Source organism: Lacerta agilis, chromosome 3 (genome assembly GCF_009819535.1).
Source record: "Lacerta agilis isolate rLacAgi1 chromosome 3, rLacAgi1.pri, whole genome shotgun sequence".
In the NCBI taxonomy this organism is placed as follows: domain Eukaryota; kingdom Metazoa; phylum Chordata; class Lepidosauria; order Squamata; family Lacertidae; genus Lacerta; species Lacerta agilis.
This window is the reverse complement of record NC_046314.1, coordinates 48311739-48334696: the sequence shown is the minus strand read 5'-3', so window position 1 is coordinate 48334696 and position 22958 is coordinate 48311739. Positions and strand designations below refer to the sequence as shown.

Below are 22958 nucleotides of genomic sequence, written 5' to 3'. Positions count from 1 at the left end.
ACAAATAAACTATTGTAAAGGCTACACAGTGTGTTCTGAAACAGGGTGGTGGCTGAACCAACATATCCTCAAGTTGGTGGTGGGCCATCTCATAAAAGGAAGATTTTGCATACTTCAGAATGAGTTCAGTTCCAGACATGGCGGTTCATCACTCTGGTTCCGGGGCTCTTTAACAGTCTCTGTTTTGTTAGGAAAATAATGCAGGGTTCACAAAGGTTATAAGCTGTAAACGGTATCCCTGTCCTTGCTGACAGTTGATTTGGCAAAGTTTTTCCCCCCTCTAGCTCTCGTGTCAGATGAAGGGCCTGGAAAAAAAGCAAGACAAAACAGCATCAATGAATGTCCACAAACTGTCAAAAGAGGCAGATAACTGGAAACATTGGCTTTTTTTAGACAGTTTAGCATTGTCCTGTGGAGACCTGTATTTGTTATGCTACATATCCCTTTACCCGAAAGGTGTTTCACTACAGAATGGCATTTTAACCAAGTCCACCCCCATCCACTCCATTACAATTCCACCTTAAAGGAAATCCAAAATGTTGAGTTGTAGGAACAGAAAACGACCTTATGACACAGGTGTATCTAGCTCAGTGTTGTCTGTGCTGACTGGCAGCAGATCTCCAGCATTTCTTTCAGTCTTTCCCAGTTCTAGAGATGCTGGGGATAAAGAACCATGCAAAGCAGTTATGCTATACTATCACTGTCGATGGCAAAAACACATGCAGAACACTAGATAGGTGAGATATCCTCAATGTCACTCCTTTTCTATGTTATCTTTCTGGAGTGCATACACAGTAGCTTTGGGCGTTACGTAAATTAATGTAATCAAGCTTTTTCACACAGTTCCAATGTCTATAGAGAAAGCACTGCTCCCACACCTATCATGGAAGTTCAGGGAGCTTGGAGAATGACAAAAATATTGTGTGTTTTACGGCAATCAAAACTAGCTTATCCTTAATCTTGACACTGTCAAGCATTTTATGAACAAGCAATTGGCTAGATCAACACATTTACTTTTTTTCATTTGTTGTAAAGTCAACATTAGGATCACAGGCATCACAGTGTTTGGCTGGCTAGCAGGCATCTCGCTTAGTAAATCTGTCTCGATGGTCGGTATACGGATATTTGCTGACACTCAGCCAGTCTTTGAATCTCGTAATGCAACCTGAGTGATGAAGTACGTGAACACAACTGCTAATTCTTCTAGGGCTCATGCACACGTGTGGCTTAGTCCAGGGCAGCAGATCAGTCACGTAGTCTCCAGTTATTTGGGGAATCTCTGATGCTTAATCCCTTGCAACTCCTACCTCGTTAAGGAGGTATAAATAAATCCTTGGTGCCCGATTTACAAAATTCCACTGATATCATTTCGTTGCCTGGCCTGTATTTAAAGTTCTCTTGGATCAGAACAAAAGAGGACAAAAGCTGACTACCATCCTGTGTGCTGCCTAACAAGAACAATGAGGGATGCTAAGAAGAAACAACCAGCCCACAAAGTGTGGATTTAAGATGTAGTACGGCGAAAGGGAACACAGGGCACCTGCAACGTTATCAAGTTGTGTGGAAGAAGGAATTCAGCATGCAACATTTCTCATTTCATCAGCGTACGGAATCCCTGTCTTCTTTCTCATTCTGGTCCCCCCCCCCAAGATAGATATGTGCTTAGTAAGGGGTGGAGAACCTCAGGCCTTGGCCACTGCAGGATTCTCTGTCCTTCACTAGTCCTGCTCTGCACCCCTCAGAGTGCTTTTGCCTGAATGGAATGTTCCTGAAATGTGACAAGCCTCTTGCTTGCCCAACTAGAGAAAGCAGTGTGTGTGTGGTGGAAGGGTATAGAAACCTCTGGCTTTTGCATGCAGTGTAGCCTACTGTAAAGAGGTATGAATCAAAACTATTGCTTCTTCACTCATTTTGGTCTCTGACCCATCTCATCAATAGGCAGGCAGCTCCTGGAAAATTGCCCAAAAGGGGATGCAGCCTTCTGGCTGAATAGGTTCCCCACCTCCTTTAGAAAAAACATGGCCTGTCCCAGTGGATGGAAATACAGCGAGAACAAAGGGTCAAAACTTGTTAACATAGGAAGAACTCGCCCTGTTTACTTGGTTAACTGAACTGGATTGCTTCATTGACTCTGGCTCCCTGAAATGCCTGGGGTAATGCTAGAAAACTAGGAAATTGGTTTTGGGGTGGCAAGAAGATGAATGTCTCTTTCTTTACCCCCTAGGAGCAGAGTGTGGCAAGTTGGCTTCCCTCTTCATAGGCTAAGGGGGAGAAGCAATGTCCTACTTGCCCAGATAGGTGTGGTTAACTCAACCACCCGCCATTTACCTTGTCCCCAAGAAGTTTCTTTAGTGAAGGATATGGCAGCTCTCAGCCAGCCAACAAACACAACTACCAACGATGCACCTGCTAGTGGGCCAGCTAAGTAGTACACACGTCTCTCTTCCCAAAGGACAAAGTGGGAAACAGGAAGGAAAAGAAATTGTTGCTTGTCATACCACACATCATAAGGCAAAGAAAGAGATGCAGGGCTTCTCTTTTCCTGCCCCAAACCAATCCCCCAATTTTCAGCTCATTGCTGAAAACTGGCAAAATGCTCCTCTACAATTGATCCTGTGAATGAGGTGGTGGGGTATTTCCCTCACCCAACTGCCGCCAGCATGAACAGAAACTGGTTTTCTCTTCACTTGATTTTGCATTTGTGTGGATAGGGGCACCACAGATAAAGCACTGCAGACAGCTGCTTTGTATAATTTCATACTGCTGTTCAGGGGGTTAGTTCACACATTCCTATGCCAATTGTCAGAGACTTGATCACATGGAGCACATATCAGAGGAAGCTGCCTTCTACCAGGACAGGACTGTCCATTTCACCACGATTATCTACTCTGGCTGTCAGAGAAGCTCCCCAGAGTCTCAGTCAGTTATCTGATGGAGATGCCAAGGATTGAACTAGGATCTTCTGCATGAAAATTTGCACGCTCTACCACTGAGCAAACGGTTCCCTATTTTATGAGGGAGAGAATTCAAGTTGCATTCATGGACTGGCAGCTGGATGGGGAATGAATTCCACTGAAAAGCATGGGCTTGGATCTAAAATAAGCAAACTCCATGTCCATCAGTTTCTACTCCTGTCTTATACGAACCAGACCATTGGTCCATCTGGCTCAGATTCCCGACAGTGGTCTTTCCAGGTCTACTTAGAGATATGGGAATTGAAATAGGGACATTTTGCTGCAGATGATCGCCATCTGAGCTATGTCTTCTCCTGGTTCCAGGCTCTGCTCCCTGCTCACCCAAGGAGCCGATAAGGATCCACTCATACCTTCAACAGGGTTCCTCCTCCACTGCTAGGTACCACCGCTTATCTCCAACGCTCTTTTTTTCTGGTCTCTGAGTTTAAGAATCTCAAAAGACCTGGCCAATGGTAATAAGAACTAGTGTTTAGATTTTTCTCCACTGCAACACTTTATAAGTGAATAGATAATGGTTGTTGGTGAACAGGATAAATAGGGACTCATTTGAAAAGAAATATACTTTTGTCAATCAATACAGGTTAAAGGCTGATTCACATGGCCAGTCTGCAGCACTTGGCCTGAGGTTCTTATGAACTGGCTTGCAGAGTGTCTTCTGGTGCTTTGCTTTATAACGAGTTTTATACTTAGCAGCACTTTATGTTGTAGGTGACAACTTTGTTGATTTTTTAACTATTATAATCAAGTTAACTTTCCATCAAAGGCAAAAAGTATGAAAGTGGATAGCAAACTGTGGCACCCCCCCTCCCTTACAGGCCCAGTCTGCTTTGCCCTAAAATAACTATTCTAGTTATTCCACCTTTATATGCTTGGACTGAAAGGTCTTTTTATTTGCCACTGTCTAACCTCATTCCACCACTGTTAGCTTAGAACTGAATTCCCCAAGCTCTGACCTCAGCTGAAGTGGGAAGAGAGAAGCCCATAAGTATTACCTAATGCAGATTACTGCACCCATTGGGTTCCCACAGGTTGTTAATTATGCTGTGCTGGAAATTTCTCCAGAATGGGAAAGGTGACGCACTGACGTTTCCCCAAGTGCAAGGTACAGTAAATGTGTCACTGGTGAACCTGAATTTGAGCTACTCAACAGGGAAGCAATAACATTCTATCCAATATAAACATTTAGAAAAGGAGAACATTGATGTGTGGAGTGAAGCAATGAATGAAGTACAATGATCACTGTGTGATCCAAAAATGATTTAAGCTGGCTTATCTAGAGATGCCAAGGCCCTGAAAAAACCCAGCAAATTGTGTGTGTTAATGCCCCCATATTTTCCCAGGCCTTCACATCTCTAATTATATATAATTTATGGATCATGTTGTACAGGTTGCTAACTGCTACTCCAGAGCAGCCCTACTTAATACAATACTGTTACCCCAGCTTTATTCTTTATAGGTCACAGATGTGTCTGAATCATGAATTGGGTTTTAACATCTGAGTTGCCATCAGCTGATAGGATACTTTTAAACAAGCACAGAAATAAAACAATGCTTTGGGCGACAACCTGTTACAAATTACCCCCAAGGCTTACAAGGAATTTTAAAGTTGAGGTAAAACAGCAATATTTATGCCTGGTGACCTGAAGGTAAGATAGTTGGATCCAGTTATCCCTGCATTAATAGAAGAACTCATTCCCTTGGCAGGGGGAACACTCCTCTAACCCCCCAGAGCAGATATTGTGGGGGGCAATAGGAGGCTGGGAGCAGTATCAGCAAAATTACCATCATTCTTCTGCCTGTGGGATCATCCAGTTTGTTCCTCTCTGCACAACTCAGGTTCCACACATAATTTACTTATTTTCAAACCCAAGATGGCTTCTCTTCTGGCTCAGGTTTTTTTTTAAAAAAATGGGTTGCCTATTCAGGACAATCTATTTTCCAATAATATTTTACAATCTAGCACATAAGAAGTCACTGTTAATTTGTGAAGCGGATGTTAAAAGAATAATGGTTTAGGTATACAGTGGTACCTCGGTTTAAGAACAGCCCTGTTTACAAACTATTTGGTTTACGAACTCTGCAAAACCGGAAGTAGTGTCCCGGTTTGCGAACTTTACATCGGTCTACAAACGGAATCCGAATGGTAGAAGGACACCGGCGGCGGGAGGCCTCATTAGGGAAAGCGCGCCTCGGTTTAAGAACGGTTTTGGTTTAAGAACAGACTTCCAGAATGGATTAAGTTCATAAACTGAGGTACCACTATAATTCAAAGAGGCCTGATTAAGTGTAGTGTGAACCTCATATGGGTTCATATTCCAACATAGTCATAGATCTACTGGGTGCCCTCAGGACAAGTTAATCTCTCAGCTTTCGTTTCCTATCCACAATAATTTGGGAACATGATTGATGTCCCGTATACAGATGTTGTGAAGATGAATGATGATGGCAAACTAATGTGCACAACTACCCAAATTTGTAACACAGAAAAGATGGATATTAAAGATTGAAGGGAAAATCCTAGTAGCCCAGTTTAAATGGATTGCCTATTGGCCTGTGGAGGGGATAAATATTTGAACACTAACTGTTTGATGGGAATAGTAGTCCCAAAAAGCTGGAGGGCCAATTTGTATCTCTTATCAAACAGTTAAGTGTTTTGGGACTACAGGTGTTTTGGGACTACAGCTCCCAGTCATCTCTGACCACTGGTCCTGTTAGCTAGGGATGATGGAAGCCGTAGTCCCAAAACAACTGGAGGACCAAGTTTAGCCATGTGTGCCCTAGAGCTTCTTTGCAACCAAGAGCATTTCACTTGGCATCACTATACCAAATGCAAAAATTATCATGGTAACAGCCTACAGAATTAGCTGTAATGCATTCTAATTTGTCACTCCACAGGAAACAAAAAAAAAATTCCTTTCCACAACATGTACTCACAGGACTATTGCTCTTCCTCAGTTATACTGTGAAAGTGAGCAACTTATTATGATTAAAACAACCTTTCCTGCAGTGGAGCAGTTCTCATTTTCTAATGTTGTTATATAAATACAATGGGTCAGGAAGCCAAGACAAACCATTCAGAAGGAGTCAACACTGTGGTGATGTGTCACAGCAAAAGCAAAAAATATCTAGATTGCTAACAACAATACACAGCTCAAAAGGGAGAGTGTAATAGTAGGTATTCCCATAAATCAATGCCTTCACTCCTCCTCTAGTTAGATTACTTCACCATGAAGATTGGGAAAATAGAATTTTTAAAACAAGCAAAGAGATGGAGGAAGAAGGCAACAGCAGCAGAATTCAACGTAAATAAAGTATATAGACCAACCTTCTCCTCTCCACCCCTTGGGAAAGACATTTCCCCTTTTTGGAAACTGAATTCATCTCATCTCTACAAGGCAAGAGTTAACCTGAAGTAATATTCCAATTGATGTGCTGCCATTATGGCACATTAACCCCAATCTAAAGCTGATATCAGTCTGAGTTTGTAGCATAGACTATAATACTGACTGACAAATATCATAGTGAGCCTCCCTAAGCCAAGGAAATAATAACTGAACATCTCCAACTATTTCTAAATTAAAAGATTATTCAGCTTCCAGTCCTTACTTTTGAGGACAGGAAGATCAAAAGGAAATCAGAATAAGATTGATGACAATGGCTCATAAAAAGGGGAAAGGACTACCTACTGTAATAAGTGGAAGATTCTTCCAGTGACCCTGGACCCTTTCATAATGGATCTTACTATAAGAAACCACAGATCACATTTTGCTGGGACAATCCGTGTCTTAATTTGTGAAATATAAAAATTCACTTATGCCAAGACTAAGGGTAAGAATATTTTGGTCCATATGTAGGAAATTTCTCATTACTCTATTGACCAATGAAAACCATAGACAAGCCAGCACTTTGTTTTCTATCCTTTTGATGCTTGACTATTAATACACGATCCAAATAGTTCAAACTCAATCCCTACCCTACATCATCTCCTTTTAGAACTGAAGTCACACAAAAACACTCGTTTAAAGAAAGTAATTGGTTTAGGGTCCTCACCCAGAGAGACTACCAATATGCTAAATACAACAAGTTGCTGTGTTTCCTAACATGTTCCTTCACCAAACCTAATCCATCCATTCTTGGGTAGAGTCCAATTGTCTATGGAGGAATGGACAGCAAGCACAGAGTTCACATTCAGTGCATGGAAACAATGAAAGTTATAGGAATGATCTCCAGGTGAAAGCATGACCACCCCAGTCTGGGGTTTGTTTGTTTTTAATGTTAGACTATGGCTTTTTAAAAATAGACCTGCAGGATTCAAGAAAGAAACCCTGATTACTATAAAAAGGCAAAATTATACACCATAAAAAACCTTGCAGATTCCAAGCATACTGGGTAAGAGGAATTCGGGATCTAAAGCTAAACAGAATGTAGTGCTCATGGAAACATTCATTCATAGAAAGAAGAAAAAGCAACTGGGAAAAAGTCACTCTCTGCACTTTCCTAACACTATTGATGCAAGAAGCAATGCACCAGGAAGTCCACCTGATGCTGCTCTGTGTGTTCTAAAAATACCAAGCAATGCTGTCATCTTGTGAGAGTGTGGTATCCCATAATTTTGGCATCTGTAGGAACAGCTAGTTTCCAATTATCCTTGCTGAATCACATGATTAGAATAATGGCCTTTAAAAAGCAGACAGAAAAATCTCAACTGATGGCCCATTATTGTATTACATTATATTATGTTGCATTATGCCAGCCATCCACAGATCCACTCACCTGCTTGCCAGAGGCAAGTGTCCTCAGACCTCTGCTGAGCTGGATGCCTAACAGTATGTAGATCACCTCCCCCAAACTCTCGTTTGTGCTGCATGTGCAGAAGGTAATACACAGTGAGAGTCTCTTCAGAGCGCTGCAAGAGACGCCTTGCCGAGCATAACTTCACCAAACCCAATGCAAATAATATAAGACTCTACCTCTCCCCAAGCCTTCTGCATATACCAAAGGATCCAATGTAGGGAATGTGTATGATTTTATTTGGGGAAATGGCACCGAGGGAAAGGATTATTTTTCTCCCATGGCCAAGGCCCTGATCCAATTCTTTCAATGTTCTTTTTCAAAACTGTGGTAGATCCTAATTATCAGCCTTCAACATGATGTCTAGTTTGGCCCTCAAAGGTCCTGTTTTTGAAGGTATCTCTTTCTGAAAAACATTCTCTATTATTTCAGACTAAAAAGAGTTACATTGGACACAATGGATGTCACTTTCAGAGGATACTCATATTTTATTTTGTGGGCAGTAAATGCCTTTGAGGGAGATTATTTTAACACACATAAATTCTCAAAAGCTGCTTCACTCCCTTGTACCATCTTCTGTTGTGGCTTTCAAGTGTCAATTGTTCAGAATTTCTCTGTTGTGCTACAGGTGACATGAGAGAATGTGGAAGCAGATCTGCAACAACACAAACAAGCTACCATGAGATTGTTGCTGTTCATCATCCTGAAAAATGTAGGCCTTGAATTATTTCATCATTAACTATCATCCACATTACAAAAAGGAACATGTAGCTTTCTCTGTTGCCTGTTTTGTTGATAATACCATTCATTTTCTCACCATGTGCAATTCAGGGCAAACTGACTAGTGAGAAAAACAAAACATGTAAGAAAGTAACTTGTGTGCCAATTCACACAACTCTATGTAGTACAGTTATTCTGGAGGGAGCGGAACGGGGCGGGGGAGGGAGGGGAGAGAATATCACGGACAGCAGATGCAACATGTGTCAAACCATCACTAAACAGAATAGTTTTACCATCTGAGGTAATGTGTTGCTGCATTGTCATTATGAGCTATATAGAGGAACTATAGGTTCAGAGGTTCAAAATGCCTCTGTGTCAGAATCCTCTCTCAACACACTATGGTCCCCACCACCAGCATCATACACTTGGGAGCTGATCATGTGTATAAGTAGAATATCACTGTACATCTGTTAATAGATGTGCCTATAGTGATCACCATGTAGGAGAGTAAAACTGAACCAGCTCTTAGTCACAGCTATGGTAAGTACATAATTGGAATACACAGTACTGCAACCTACTCATCAGCACCCCACTTTGGTTTATGGAGTTTGTTGTAAAAGGCTGTACTTTACATAAACCATATGTGCATATGGTAAGGGCACCGCCTAATGAGATCTAATAAATGACAACGGACTAAACATCGCTAACCTGCTTTGCCCATTTCCCCCTCTTTGCATAAATCCTTCAGCCTGGAACCCAACTCTGTGATGAAGCCTGCTTAGCACCAGTGAAGTTTCCCACATTCAGAGTGACAACATTCTGGGCTGAGATGAGAGAATCAAAGTTAAAATCCAACCCATCTGCATCCATGAGTTCGCTGCGGATAATGGACTCCATATCACATTCCAAGCTCCCGTTGAAAATATCCAGGTCCAAATCACTGGGGAATTTATCATGCCCCATGACTGGAAGGCTCACGCTGCTGGAGTACAAAGAAGAGCCTGAGAGTGAGTCAGAAAGCGATTGCATAGACTGGTTGGCAGGTGACTGTTGCTGGTGTTTTGTCGACCCAACATTGCTTGTGTCACTTAAGCCCATAGTACCAACGGAATTCGACAAGGCACGACTGCCACCGAGAGAGGAGTTCTGGGACTGGTGCTGGTGGTGGAGCAGATTCTGGTTGACCAAACTCCCCTGGCTTGGTTGGGCAGCAAACGACATCATGGGATCGTTCCGGAGCATAATATTCCTGCGTACGTTATGGGCAGACACAGCTGTGCTAGCTTGTGACATGAGTGGATCGGACTGAGTCATCATGACATCGCTGTGGCTATGCGAATCCGAAGCCAGCAGATCCTGCAGTGTTTGGTTATTGTAATGTGAAATGGAAGAAAATGTAGCTTGCTTGTTCTCTTGGATGGTTTGCATGGGAGACTGACGGAGGGAATTCAGAGATGATGGTCCAAACACAGCGTTGTTGAAACTACTTGATGGAGAACCAAGACCTGAACCTTTGGAGCCGTATGGAAAACTTGAGCTTCTTTGCATGAGTCCCCCTGTGGGCGACTGCTGGGAAGAGGGGAGGGTTATATTGTCCAAAAGATCATCCATAAGATTGTCTGTCAGACCATCGTTCAAGTTCATGGTGCCCTGCCATATCAGTCAACCTTGGCAGCTCAACATTGCCAGGTTTATTTACCGAGGGAGACATGCTGGGTGGACTACTATACAGCATAGGGGAAAGTGGAGCATCATCATCCTGAACCTCATCCAGCTCAGTGCTGGCCAATATTGGTGACAAGCGGCCACTTATTGTACTGGCATTTGAATTTGTACGAGACCGGAAATCTGTCCAGGCGTCTAGCTCATCGCTGCTGCGAGAGGTTGGGCTACCTGGCCACTTGGAGAGCTGGGAGGGGCTGTCTTCGCTTGTTTCCTGTGCAGCTTGTAGTGCTGCCTTCTTCTTAGCTGCTCGTCCTCGGCTCTTGGTGTACTTGTTACTGTTATCCATCGAAACAGCACGTCTCCGTGGCGCTTTCCCACCTTTCCCACCGTCAGGGTTGATCATCCACCACGAACTTTTCCCAGTTCCTTCATTCTGTACCCTGATGAATCGACTATGAAGAGACAAGTTGTGCCTGATCGAGTTCTGCAAGAGCCACAAAAAACAAAACAAACAAAAAACAAGGAAATTTAGAATAGGGGCAAATTTCCTTCATCCATCTCAACAATCTAAAAATAACATGGAAATAATAAGAATAATTACCAGTTCTACTACAACACCTACTACCAGTATTTACTTACTGCTAACAGTGTGCTTAGGAACACTGAATTAATGTGGTTCATTCCTAAAGAGCAGGGCTGGCTGCCCTGTGAACCTCCAGATGTTGTTGGCCTAAACTCCCATCAGCTCCAGCCAGCATGGCCAGTGGTCAGGGATGCTGGCATCTGGAGTGCTGGCTGAGGCTGCTGGGATTTGTAGTCCAACAACATCTGGAGGGTCACAGGTTAGCTAGATCTGCTATAAGGTTATGATGATTCTTTGGATCAGAGATGTTCCGGAAAAGTGTATTTAGCACTGATGCCATTGTTGGTTTGCATGTTTCAATGTGAATTTTTGAACAACTTTAATATGACTTTTTGACCTGACCCTCCCCTCAGATTCTGTGGGTTCATTAATGAAGGAGAACCCGCCTTCCTTCATTAAATAAAACCTCCCATTGAAAAACTTTACTGAGATAATTGTATGTTTATTTTAGTAAGCTGATGCATCAGTACATTGCTAGAAGCCAAGATAGTTAGTAAAGATACGCTGTGATCCCAAGCCCATGTATTCAAAAACCAGTTTTGTAACAAGCTTATGTCCAAATCAAGGTCTTCATGATCAGGACGTAAAACATGTTTGACATGTTTTAACCTAATGGCCTTCTGCAAATAGCACTAGTTATAGTTACTCACTCTACAGTTTATGGATTCATTATGTATTTCCTCCTCTTTTCCTTTAGTGACACCCCTTTAGCAACATCTGAAAGAAGAAACTGGAGTAATACTCTGGTGCCCAGAAAAGCCTCATAATTTTCCAAAGAATGCTTGCCATTATATACAACAGCACAGCCAACTGTTACGTTATAAAGAACTAGTCAACCTGTAAAAAGTTCCAACATGTTGACAAGTTTTCAGCGAGAAATTTAGGAAGTGAAAGCCCCATTGATATGACTATAACTGCCTCAACTAAAAGGGAAAACATACCCACTGCCCAGAAATTTCTATGCCATTTGGGACATTTGTTAGGGTGGATAGACTCAACGCAAGAGAAAGTGAACCAAGAGTTGAAAAGCCATTCCACCACCTCCACTGAGAAGTGCCTTGAGTTTACAATAGCTGAACTGAGAAAAATACCCGTAGAGTCTATACTTAAAAGTATAGCCTAGAGTAGCACTTTTAATTAAAGTTTTAAAATCTGGTAAAATCCCTCTGTGATGTTGAATGCTTAAATGGGGAGATCAACAAGTTCTTTTTAAAATATGGGCAAATATTGGTTGTATCTAGGTTTGAAAAATATACATCTTTTGCCAGCATATTTTGAAAACAAAAAGGCATCAGGAGCTCACAAAATACAGTTTTTTATATGCATAAAAACTGTTTTTATGTACCACAGGGATAAAGTGAATGATTCACACTGGCATCCCTACCACTGACATAAATGGGATGGATGACATTAAGTAAATGGAAGACATCTGGGTATACAAGAAATCTGGTCCACATGCTTTTTTAATTCAATAGCAAGCACTTTAAAAAAAAAAAACTGTTTTGTCTGAGGCCAGGTCAATTAAAGGAAAAAGCCAGACTCTTCCTGCATCTATACACAGTAGGCATATATTGGAGTATCACTTTAAGAAAACAAAAAGTTATGCTAGCCACTATTCTTTCTGTGTAAGCAAAGATGCATGGCTCCAAGAATTTTTTTTAAGGTTCCCAGGCATTTTCTTTTCACTTTGCCAGATAACGGCATTGATCCACAATCCATTTGCTCTGGCACCCTCTAGGTTAAGATTACTGCAATGCATTATACATGGGGCTGCCTCTTAAGACGGTTTGGAAACTTCAGTTGGTGCTGAATTCAGCAGCCAGGTTGCTCATTGGGGCAAGGCAGTTTGAGCATATAATGTAAATCCTGGCCCAACTGCATTGGCTGCCAATTAGTTTCCAGGTCCAGTTCAAAATACTGGTTTTGAGTCATAAAGCCTTAAAGGCAGGGGTCCTCAAACTATCGTTCGCGGGCCAGATCCGCCCCGCCAGGGTCCTGAACCTGGTCTGCCTGCGTGGTGGATCGCTCCAGACCCCATCCCCTTTGGCAAGGCCCGAGGCTCGGAAGCAGCCGGGTGGGAAGAGCCCTGAGGTAAAAGCATGCATGTGTAACAAAGCCCTGGTAACACAGTTGCTACTGCCGCTGGCTACTTGATAACTGCGCGCTGCCCCTTTAAGCCTGCTGGAGGGTGGGAGGGCAGCAAAGGAACCCTGTTCCATGTGAGCCCTTACCCTCAGGCCGGCTCCGTGCTTGCCGGAGCAGCGCCTTACCAGCCGGTTGCCTCCTTAATGTGTGCACGGGTCTCATGCGGCAGCCTTGGCAGAATGGCAATGGCACCTTGCCTTTCTGAGATGTAACAGAGCTACTCAACAGTTTCAATGTTCAACTTCAAGTAAAGGGGAAGCTCATCTGTGATATGCATTCACATGTGAAAGCATTTCAAAATTAGACCTCCTCATTAAACAAGTGAAGGAAGAAAACTTCTACCATCTCCCCACAACTCAAAACCTGTTGGCGGAAAAACCAGCAGTTGCATTCCCAAACAAAACATGTGTGGATTTACTAGAAATGTTTCAAATTAGATTATAAGAGCTTCATCACCATGAACAGGACATACAGTTTTTCCGGAACCCATTTTCTGTTGACATTGAAACTGTTGATCCGATTTACCAAATGGAATTGGCCGAACTACAGAATTGTGACTCTCTGAAAGACACATTCAAATCAAGCAGCCTCTCTAATTTCTATGCATCTCTCCCCTCTGAGACGTATCTTATTCTCAAGAACCATGCACTCAAAATTGCAACCATCTTTGGCAGCACTTATGTCTGCGAACAGACTTTTTCCTGAACGAAACTCCTGAAATCTCCAACCAGATCCAGACTAACTGATGGACCCTTGCACCACTTGCTTGTGTTTTTATATTGTAAACTGCTCGGTGAGCCTCAGAAGAAGGGTGGTATATAAATTTAATAAATTTAAATAAACAAACAAAACCCAGAGCCCTGTGAATATACTCTGATGGGTGCATAGTGTTTCTTCATTAGCTGTCTTCTCCATTCACTTAATTGGAGGGAGCAGCTCTGTTCTTGCGGTCCAGTGTGATTCCAGAACTGCCTCCTATATTTAAACAGGAAAACTCCATGTATGCACTGAAACTCCCACATGCACAGGAGAATCTCTGAATTTAGAATATGTCTTTATTTCTTTTCTTAAAAACATAATTCTAACAGCTGTGGATTTTTTTCCTTCACAATTCTCATATTCACAAATAGGAGAGCCAATATGGTTTGAGAGGTCAGTGTTTTTGACAAGGCATTCTGGGTTCAAATCGACCCCTAACATCCCAGAGTGGACTTGGCCTCCTCAATATTCCTCAAAGTTCTCTATGGGCCCTTGGAGGATGTTCTCAGAGCAGTTTATATTGTCTCATTAGCTTGACCAGGACTACTAACTGGCCTTCCTACTTCAGTATGCTATTTGAATGTGTTTCATGCTTTTCCCCTTCTTCTTTGGTCAAGGAAAATTGGCAGATCCTCTTCTGCAAGAATTTCCCCACTCCTCCTAGCTCGTGTCTGTTTCAGTCTCTTCCATACCGTGTTTACCTTATGGAGTTTGCCCATTAATTCAGACACCAGCTGCAAGCACCTACTGGAATACAGAGACTTTTTTGTCTGGGATCAACATGTGGTATCAATTTATCATTCCCAACAACGCAACAAGGAATCCACTTGCTTTAAAAATAAAAAGGGTTGTGTGATTTAACTCTTAAAAGTCTTCCCCCTTTCTATATTAAAAAAAAAATAGCCTGCAGATTAGCAAGATGAGATACAGCTGGTAGATTCGGAATCCTTGCTACAGAGTCGAATGGCTCTGTACGTTTGGTTCACATTTTTTTTACCAGCTCATTGGGTATCGCAGAGAAAGGAAACACTAATGTATAAAGCTACACCCAGCTACAAGTGTGACCTTTTGCAGATTAAAGCAAGAGTTTATTTTCGCAACAGGGTCATTTAGAAGCAATGAATTACAAGTCAGCAGCACCGTCTGACTAGCCTACAAATGCTGGTAATATTCTCTAAGAAGGCTGTTCAGCTATTCTAAAGCAATGTGGAACAGGGTACAAACTTTACTATTGAGTAAAATAATTCAGGGGAGGGGCCATATTTATTTATATCCTGCTTCCAGAAAATTGTTCCCCAAGCTTACTGATTGCTTACATTACTGGGCTCAAGAAAAATAAAGTGCTTTATTTTCAAGGTATGGGTCAGGGCTAGACAGTGCTTAGTATGTATGTATGTATGTATGTATGTATGTATGTATGTATGTATGTATTTATTTATTTATTTATTTATTTCATTTGTATCCCAGCCTTTCTTTAGAGCATCTCTGAATGGCATATGTAAAGGTTTATCCCACTTTATTCTAACCAGAAATCTGTAAAGTAGGTTAAGCTGAGTGACAGCAATTGAACCAAGGTCACTGACTCATCTTCATAGCTAATGAGAGATTTCAGCCCGAGCCTCTCTGTTCTACATTCAGTGGAACAAAATGGGGACGGACGGACAGACAAATAGAGTCTCTATCTCTCCACTGAATATGCTTCACTGGATTTTGGTGACAACAACAACAACAACAACAACAACAACAACAACAACAACTGGCTTGCCCCAGCCACTCTGGGCAGTTTCCAACCGATATAAAACATAATAAAGCATCAAACATTAAAAACTATACAGGGCTGCCTTCAGAGCTGTATACTTATCTTCCTGACATCTGATTTTGTGTGTATGTGTGTGTGTGGGGGGGGAATTGCACAGGGTGGGTGCCACTACTGAGAAGACCCTTTGCCTGGTCCCCTGTAATTTCACTTCTAGCAATGAGGGAACCGCTAGAAGGCCCTCGGACCTGGACCCCTCATTGTCTGGGCTGGACAACGGGAGTGGAGACGCTCCTTTACAGGGCAAAGACTGTTTAGGGCTTTAAAGGTCAGCACCAACACTTTGAACTGTGCTCGGAAACATACTGGGAGCCACTGCAGGTCCCTTAGGACAGGTAAAGTGGGATAAATTTCCTTGGACACTACCTCTGGAACCTAGAGATTCTTGCAAGGCCCAACAAACCCAGCCACAACTTCTCTTCGCAGGTGCCACACTGGCCTTGCTTCACACCCTCCTTGAGAGTTTTTGCCTGGCTGGAATGTGTCCTTGAACTCTGTTAATGTGTCATGCTTGCTTGGATGGTGGGTAGAGAGGAGTTTTGTGTGTAGAAATTAGCCTTCTGTACAAAAGGTTACATTTATGTTTGTTGCTCTGTCCACTTTAGCCTCTGGCCCCACCCACCACAGGCATGTAGACAGTTGAGGTTATTGTAGGCTCTCTGAGGTGCTCCAAGACATTGTGTTATTATTCTTCTAAGCATTTTAGGGTTCAGCCCTACGATTCTGGGAATAGGTCTGGCTCAAATTTCTGCATAGCAGTAGCTGATTCAGCTCTATTAGGTTTTCCATCTCAGTGAAATTTTTTTGGGGGGTTAATTATGTTTACTGTATGCATTTACCTAAACATAACTTTTTTTTGTCAGAACAAAAATAATCATCCTTAATATAGGAGCTTGAAAAATACGAAAACAGTGTCTATCCTAATAATCTTAAATCTGCATGTGCTTAACTGCCAAAGGAACACACACACCCCAAACACACACACCACACACCATGTTTATACATGGCACTCAGATCATTCCCTATCTTGGAGAAACACAGAGCAACCTCTTGGGCTTCCAGCCCTTCGGATCACAGTCAGTCAGTTTTACTTAGCATTCCAGCCTTTGCACAAAGTTATTTCAAAAGGGTTACAACCAGGCATTTCAACAGTTGAGGGGGGCTTTTCCCTGAAGTCCTTAGTAATATTTATAAACAACAAGTTGGGACATTATTTGATGAAAACCAACTGAAAAGCAGCCTACGCATGGCAAATGCTCCATGTGGCAGTGATCATTTTCACTGCCAGGAATGTCTCTATGCTGTCGCCCAGGAATGCTTGGTGGTCGTGTGGCGATTCTCTTCATAATGGGGCGATCCTCTACATATAATAATAATAATAATAATATTTATTATTTGTACCCCGCCCATCTGGCTGGATTTCCCCAGCCACTCTGGGCGGCTTCCAACAGAAACCAAATACAACAATATCAAACATTAAAAACTTCCCTAAAAAGGGCTGCCTTCAGGTTTTTTCTGAATGTCAGGTAGTTGTTTATTTCCCTGACCTGTGATGGGAGGGCGTTCCACAGGGCGGGCGCCACTACCGAGAAGGCCCTCTGCCTAGTTCCCTGTAGTTTTGCTTCTCGCAGTGAGGGAACAGACAGAAGGCCCTCGGCGCTGGATCTCAGTGTCCGGGCTGAATGATGGGGGTGGAGACGCTCCTTCAGGTATACAGGACCAAGGCCGTTTAGGGCTTTAAAGGTCAGCACCAACACTTTGAAATGTGCTCGGAAACGTACTGGGAGCCAATGCAGATCTCTCAGGACCGGTGTTATGTGGTCTCGGCGGCCACTCCCAGTCACCAGTCTAGCTGCCGCATTTTGGATTAATTGCAGTTTCCGGGTCACCTTCAAAGGCAGCCCCACATAGAGCGCATTGCAGTAGTCCAAGCGGGAGATAACCAGAGCATGCATCACTTTGGTGAGACAGTCCGCGGGCAGGTAGGGTCTCAGCCTGCGTACCAGGTGGAGCTGGTAGACAGCTGCCCTGGATACAGAATTAACCTGCGCTTCCATGGACAGCTGTGAGTCCAAAATGACTCCCAGGCTGCGCACCTGGTCCTTCAGGGGCACAGTTACCCCATTCAGGACCAGGGAATCCTCCACACCTGCCCTCCTCCTGTCCCCCAAGAACAGTACTTCTGTCTTGTCAGGATTCAACCTCAATCTGTTAGCCGCCATCCATCCTCCAACCGCCTCCAGGCACTCACACAGGACCTTCACGGCCTTCACTGGTTCTGATTTGAAAGAGAGGTAGAGCTGGGTATCATCCGCATACTGATGAACACCCAGCCCAAACCCCCTGATGATCTCTCCCAGCGGCTTCATATAGATATTAAAAAGCATGGGGGAGAGGACAGAACCCTGAGGCACCCCACAAGTGAGAGCCCAGGGGTCTGAACACTCATCCCCCACCACCACTTTCTGAACACGGCCCAGGAGGAAGGAGCGGAACCACTGTATAACAGTGCCTCCAGCTCCCAACCCCTCTAGCCGGTCTAGAAGGATGTTATGGTCGATGGTGTCAAAGGCCGCTGAGAGATCCAGCAGAACTAGGAAACAGCTCTCACCTTTGTCCCTAGCCCGCCGGAGATCATCGACCAGCGCGACCAAGGCGGTTTCAGTCCCATGGTGAGGCCTGAATCCCGATTGGAAGGGATCCAAATGGTCCGCTTCTTCCAGGCGTGCCTGGAGTTGTTCAGCAACCACCCTCTCAATCACCTTGCCCAAGAATGGTAGATTTGAGACTGGGCGATAGTTGGCCATATTGGCCGGGTCTAAAGATGTTTTTTTAAGAAGCGGTTTAATGACCGCCTCTTTCAGCGGGGCTGGGAAGGCTCCCTCACAGAGGGAAGCATTCACCACCCCGCGCAGCCCATCGCCCAGCCCCTCCCGGCTAGCTTTTATAAGCCAGGATGGGCAAGGATCAAGGAGACAGGTGGTTGGTTTCACTCGTCCAAGCAGCCTGTCCACATCCTCGGAGGTAACAGACTGAAATTGATCCCACGCAACTGGACTAGACAGGACTCTGGCACTCTCCCGCCCTGGCCCTGCTCCCACGGTGGAGTCTATCTCTTTCCGAATCTGAGCGATTTTATCTGCAAAAAACTTTGCAAACGCATTGCAGGAGATCTTGGGGTCCCTACCAGGCCCCGATGACAAAGGTGGCTCCGATAGATTCCGAACCACCTGAAAGAGTCTCCTGCTGCTATTTTCCGCAGATGCAATAGAGGCGGTGAAGAAAGTCTTCTTCGCCGTCGCTATCGCCACTTGGTAGGCTCGACGTTGAGCTCTAACCTGTGTTCGGTCGGATTGTTGTTGGGAATAGCAGCCATGTGGAGGTTATTTCAAATTGCCTCCATGTGCTTTTCATATGACCAACTATTTAAAGTACCTCATCAAAATAACCCCAGGAGAATCTGTTCTGAATACCAAGAGCAGAAAACTGAACATTATAAAAGGTGTTTCAATGCTCACTTTAAAAGGGGCAGCATGGAATGAATAGTTCAGTACACGGGGCAGTACACGGGGCATCATGAGATCTGATTTGTGCATGTGTCCTTTATCAGATTGTCATCTTTTAAATGGAGTTTTTGAAGATGTACCTGTTTACACAGGGATTCCCATGATAACTGGACCTGAATCTCCTGTTTTAATTGTGGTTTGAATTGGTGTGCTGCTTTAATGGGATTGTTTTATTTTTAATCAATAACTTTTATATTTTAATGGGAATGTTTTATTGCGTATTTTAATAATTGTGAACTTTAATTATGGTATATTTCTACAATGTTGTGCAATTGTTTTTTTTATATTTTGTGAACTCTTTAAGAAGCCATTTGGGCATTAAGCAGTGTATATACATTACTACTACTACTACTACTAATAGAGAGTAGGGTTCTGCTTAAGTAGTAATGGTGTGTTCACGATCTGTTATTCAAATTCTGATCCAGAAAGAGACATCTGTGTGTGGAAGCAGCATTTTAGACATGTATTCGATACCAATTCAGATTCACAGACGTATGTATCACCATAGGGCCATAGCTCAGGAGGGCAGTGCGCATGCTATGTATGGTTCAATACTTGGCATCTCTGGAAAGCCACTGCCAGTCAGGGAGTAGACAGTAGTGAACCAGATGGACCAGCGGTCCAACTTACTTTAAGGTAGCTTTGTATACATGTTCTGATATGTTAAGATCAGTGTTTGAAACTCCCATTATTGTAGGCGCATTTTGTGACAGGGAATTTCATTAGTGTGAGCAGTTTCTGAGCTCTGGGCGCAGTACTGCACCTAAGATTTCAGATTAAAACTGCAGAGTGGAAGGAAAGGAGGACCATTTTCTGCCTCCCCACTTCTAGCTGAAGACTGGAGAAGAGATCCTCTTAAGAATATTAGGCGGGTGGGCAAAGGAAGGACTAGACCATGTGAAAAATGAACTTAATATTTTAGCTGCAGTTCATTCATTTTCAGCTTTGTATTCTTGTTATAAAAGAGTGCACCTAGACATTCCATTGTTGCACCCGTAACCTAGGTTTAAGGTGCCATTTAGCTCCTAGCTTTCATATCTCAGTTTCTAACACTGGTTAATCTCCTGAGGAAGCCCTCAGAGTGCACCATTACCTGTTGAATGTCCTACTGTTGGAAGTGATGCAAAAGGCAGCAAATGGTCCAAGCCCAGGTGAGGAACTCCCTGCTCAAGGAGGCTTAGCTGGCAAGCTTTCTCTTTAATAAAAATGGAAGAGACAGGTTCTTTTCAGGGGCACTTGAACTTCAAATTTAATTTGGAGCCAGGGATAATTGGATACATTGCACTGTGCTGGCATTTATGGTCTTGGGATTTATTATTTTATTGGTTTTAATGAATTGTTAATTATTTTTAAATCAATGAATAAAGGTGTCCATGTGGATCTGTACCACAATCTTAATCTTATCCTCAGAAAAGTGGCTGGATAGATGCAGACGGAGAGCCATCATCCTGAGATACGTACCGGTACTATGCTGGTGCATACAACTAGCTGTGTTCAACCAGAACTGAATCAGGGCCAGAATATCTGAAACAGATTCTTACTGCTCCCTCCCTCCCTCTCTAACAACACTTTAAACTGCTGCAATAAATAAACCCACCCTGGCTGAAAATATAGCATCTGGGAATTGGCAGAACACATCAGACTTTCAGTCAGCAGCACCATTTCCAGTTATCCTATAGACAGCCTGCTGCTGACCACAGGAGACCTCTAATAAGTAACACTTGCTTTGCGTGAAGAGAGCATGCTGTTTGCCGTTTACTTTTTTCCACTGGGAAGAGAAATACAGGGAGAAATGTCACTGTCAATAATCCAAATACTGCACTTTTCAAAATCTTAACCAAAAAAAAAAAGGAGGGGTAGCCTAAGTTTTTAAAGGAGACGAAAAAGAATCAAGAATAACCCTTCATTCTGATTAAAAGTATTCCATGTGTGCTCTGTTTATGAGGAACTTCAGGAGGAGAGATAGCAATGGTTAAATGGCTGTGTGGCTTTTATTTTTCAAATTTAGAAACTGTCTCAGTAGCTTCTTGCCCAGCTGTTTTTGTTCTTGGAAAACTACAGAGAACATTCCATTCCTCTCCGCCAAACCTGCACTTCCGGCACACATTGGACATTGGAAGCAGCTCTCACAGACATATTCTCTCCCCCGCCCTGTACACTGTCTTTTGGCCAAGTGCTCCAGCAGCTCTTGCTAGTATAAGGCTGCATGCATGTATCTGTGATTCCAGTACATGCAACACACGTACATTGCAACACACGTACAGAGCTTCTTTCATGCACAAGTGCCATCATTCACAAGGGCTTTGTCAAACACTGTAACATCAGGGAGAGTTCTTTCTTTGTAACCAAGATGCCTGCAAGAAAACATCTGCAGTACTGAATGGAAGGGAAGACCTCGGGCACATGGGAATTCTGCAAATGAGCAACAACTAAGCTCTGAAATGAATAGATTTATTTTCTGAAATGCTGCATCCTTATTAAAAAATTGACTAGACCAATGTAAAAGGAGTAATCATTAACAAAAGCAAGCCAGCAAACAAAAAAAAGGCCTGTTTCACCCCTACCTGCACATTACGTGCGAGGAAACTTTGGCCCGCTGAGGTTGCTGAATTACAACTCCCATCATCCCAGGCCATTGGTCATGCTTGCTAGGATTGATGGGAGTTGTAGTTCAGCAACATGAGAAGGGCCAAAGGTTCCCCACCCCTGCTGAACATGACCTATATAAGGATTGCAGATGCTTTGAAGCCTTGACCAAATCCCAGTTTAAAGTCATTGTTGAAATAAAACAGAGAAGTTTGCAAGCATCCCTGGGCTGTGTAACTGGCCAAAGTAGATGTCTGTAGGTGAACACAAAGCAAAATGGACCATGCACTTGATTCAAAATGTCAGTCCTTGAACTGGTAGGATTAGCTCTGGAGCACACAGTTAGGAGAGTGCTTGTAAGAGGGTCTTCTGGCAGTCTTCCCTTGTTTTTAAGTAGGCCATGGCTGTCTTACACATTGCTCCTGCTAAATCAGTGCCTTAGTGCTCACCTTATTCAGAAAGTTGTGGGGCATGCCTAGGATTGTCAGTTCAAGCCTTCAAGCTGTGTTTTCTCAGGAGCTTTTGATAAAGAACCGGGTCCTATGGCGGAACCAAAGTAAACCTTTGCCACATATCCTCCTACAGAAACTGCAGTGAGAAGAGGAACCTGATATGACTAAAGACTGGGGAGGGACAGAGAGGTGCTGTTTGTGGAGACAAAGCATTACCACCAACACCACAGTTTCCCCATAGGTACATGTGTGGTAATATTTGTCTCACATTGTGGCCAGAGTCTATAGGTGGGGGGGGGGGGGGAGGAAGAAACTCCAGCAGCTCAAATAAAGGGTTATCAGTAGGAGGTGTTGTAGTGGTTCATGCAACTTTGATAGTCAGCTATACAAAATGTGCCATCATTGAATTATTCCAAAATGTTTGGGGCCAGAAGTAAATCGTCTTTCAAGCACCCGGAGTTGTTCTCTTTCACACACTGCCTTGGAAGTCTTTAGATAGACTCATACCAGGAACAAACTCAGTTGGTCTCTAAGGTGCTACTAGAAAGAATTTTCGATTTTGTTTTAGATAGACTGTGTAGCTAGACTTTGATGTGAAAGAGTTGCAAATGTCCAAGTGGTCATCTGTTTCCATTCTAGGTGGGATGGGAAGCAGAGTGATTGGCGAGAAGACGCCTTGTTCTTAAAACACATCAATTCAGCAAATTGTCAACCCACGCTGACACCTTCTGTTGCTAAACTGATCCCCTTTACATGTTAAAGCCCCAATGTGGAAGCTGCTTTTCTGCGGGGTCATCCCATGGCATGCCTGAAATATGTTTAAAAGCCTGTGAGCACATG

At 43.2% G+C, this 22958-nt stretch overlaps 1 protein-coding gene across 1 annotated transcript in view; it reads right to left on the bottom strand.

The window, feature by feature from the left end:
- Positions 1 to 274: 274 nt before the first annotated feature.
- The window catches only part of FOXO3 (forkhead box O3), a 114119-nt gene continuing 91435 nt past the window's right edge, over positions 275 to 22958 (bottom strand). Inside the window, 3 exon segments of the mRNA XM_033143556.1 lie at positions 275 to 305; positions 9195 to 10136; positions 10138 to 10635. Coding sequence (XP_032999447.1) covers positions 9231 to 10136; positions 10138 to 10635 — 1404 coding nt within the window. The 3' untranslated portion in view covers positions 275 to 305; positions 9195 to 9230.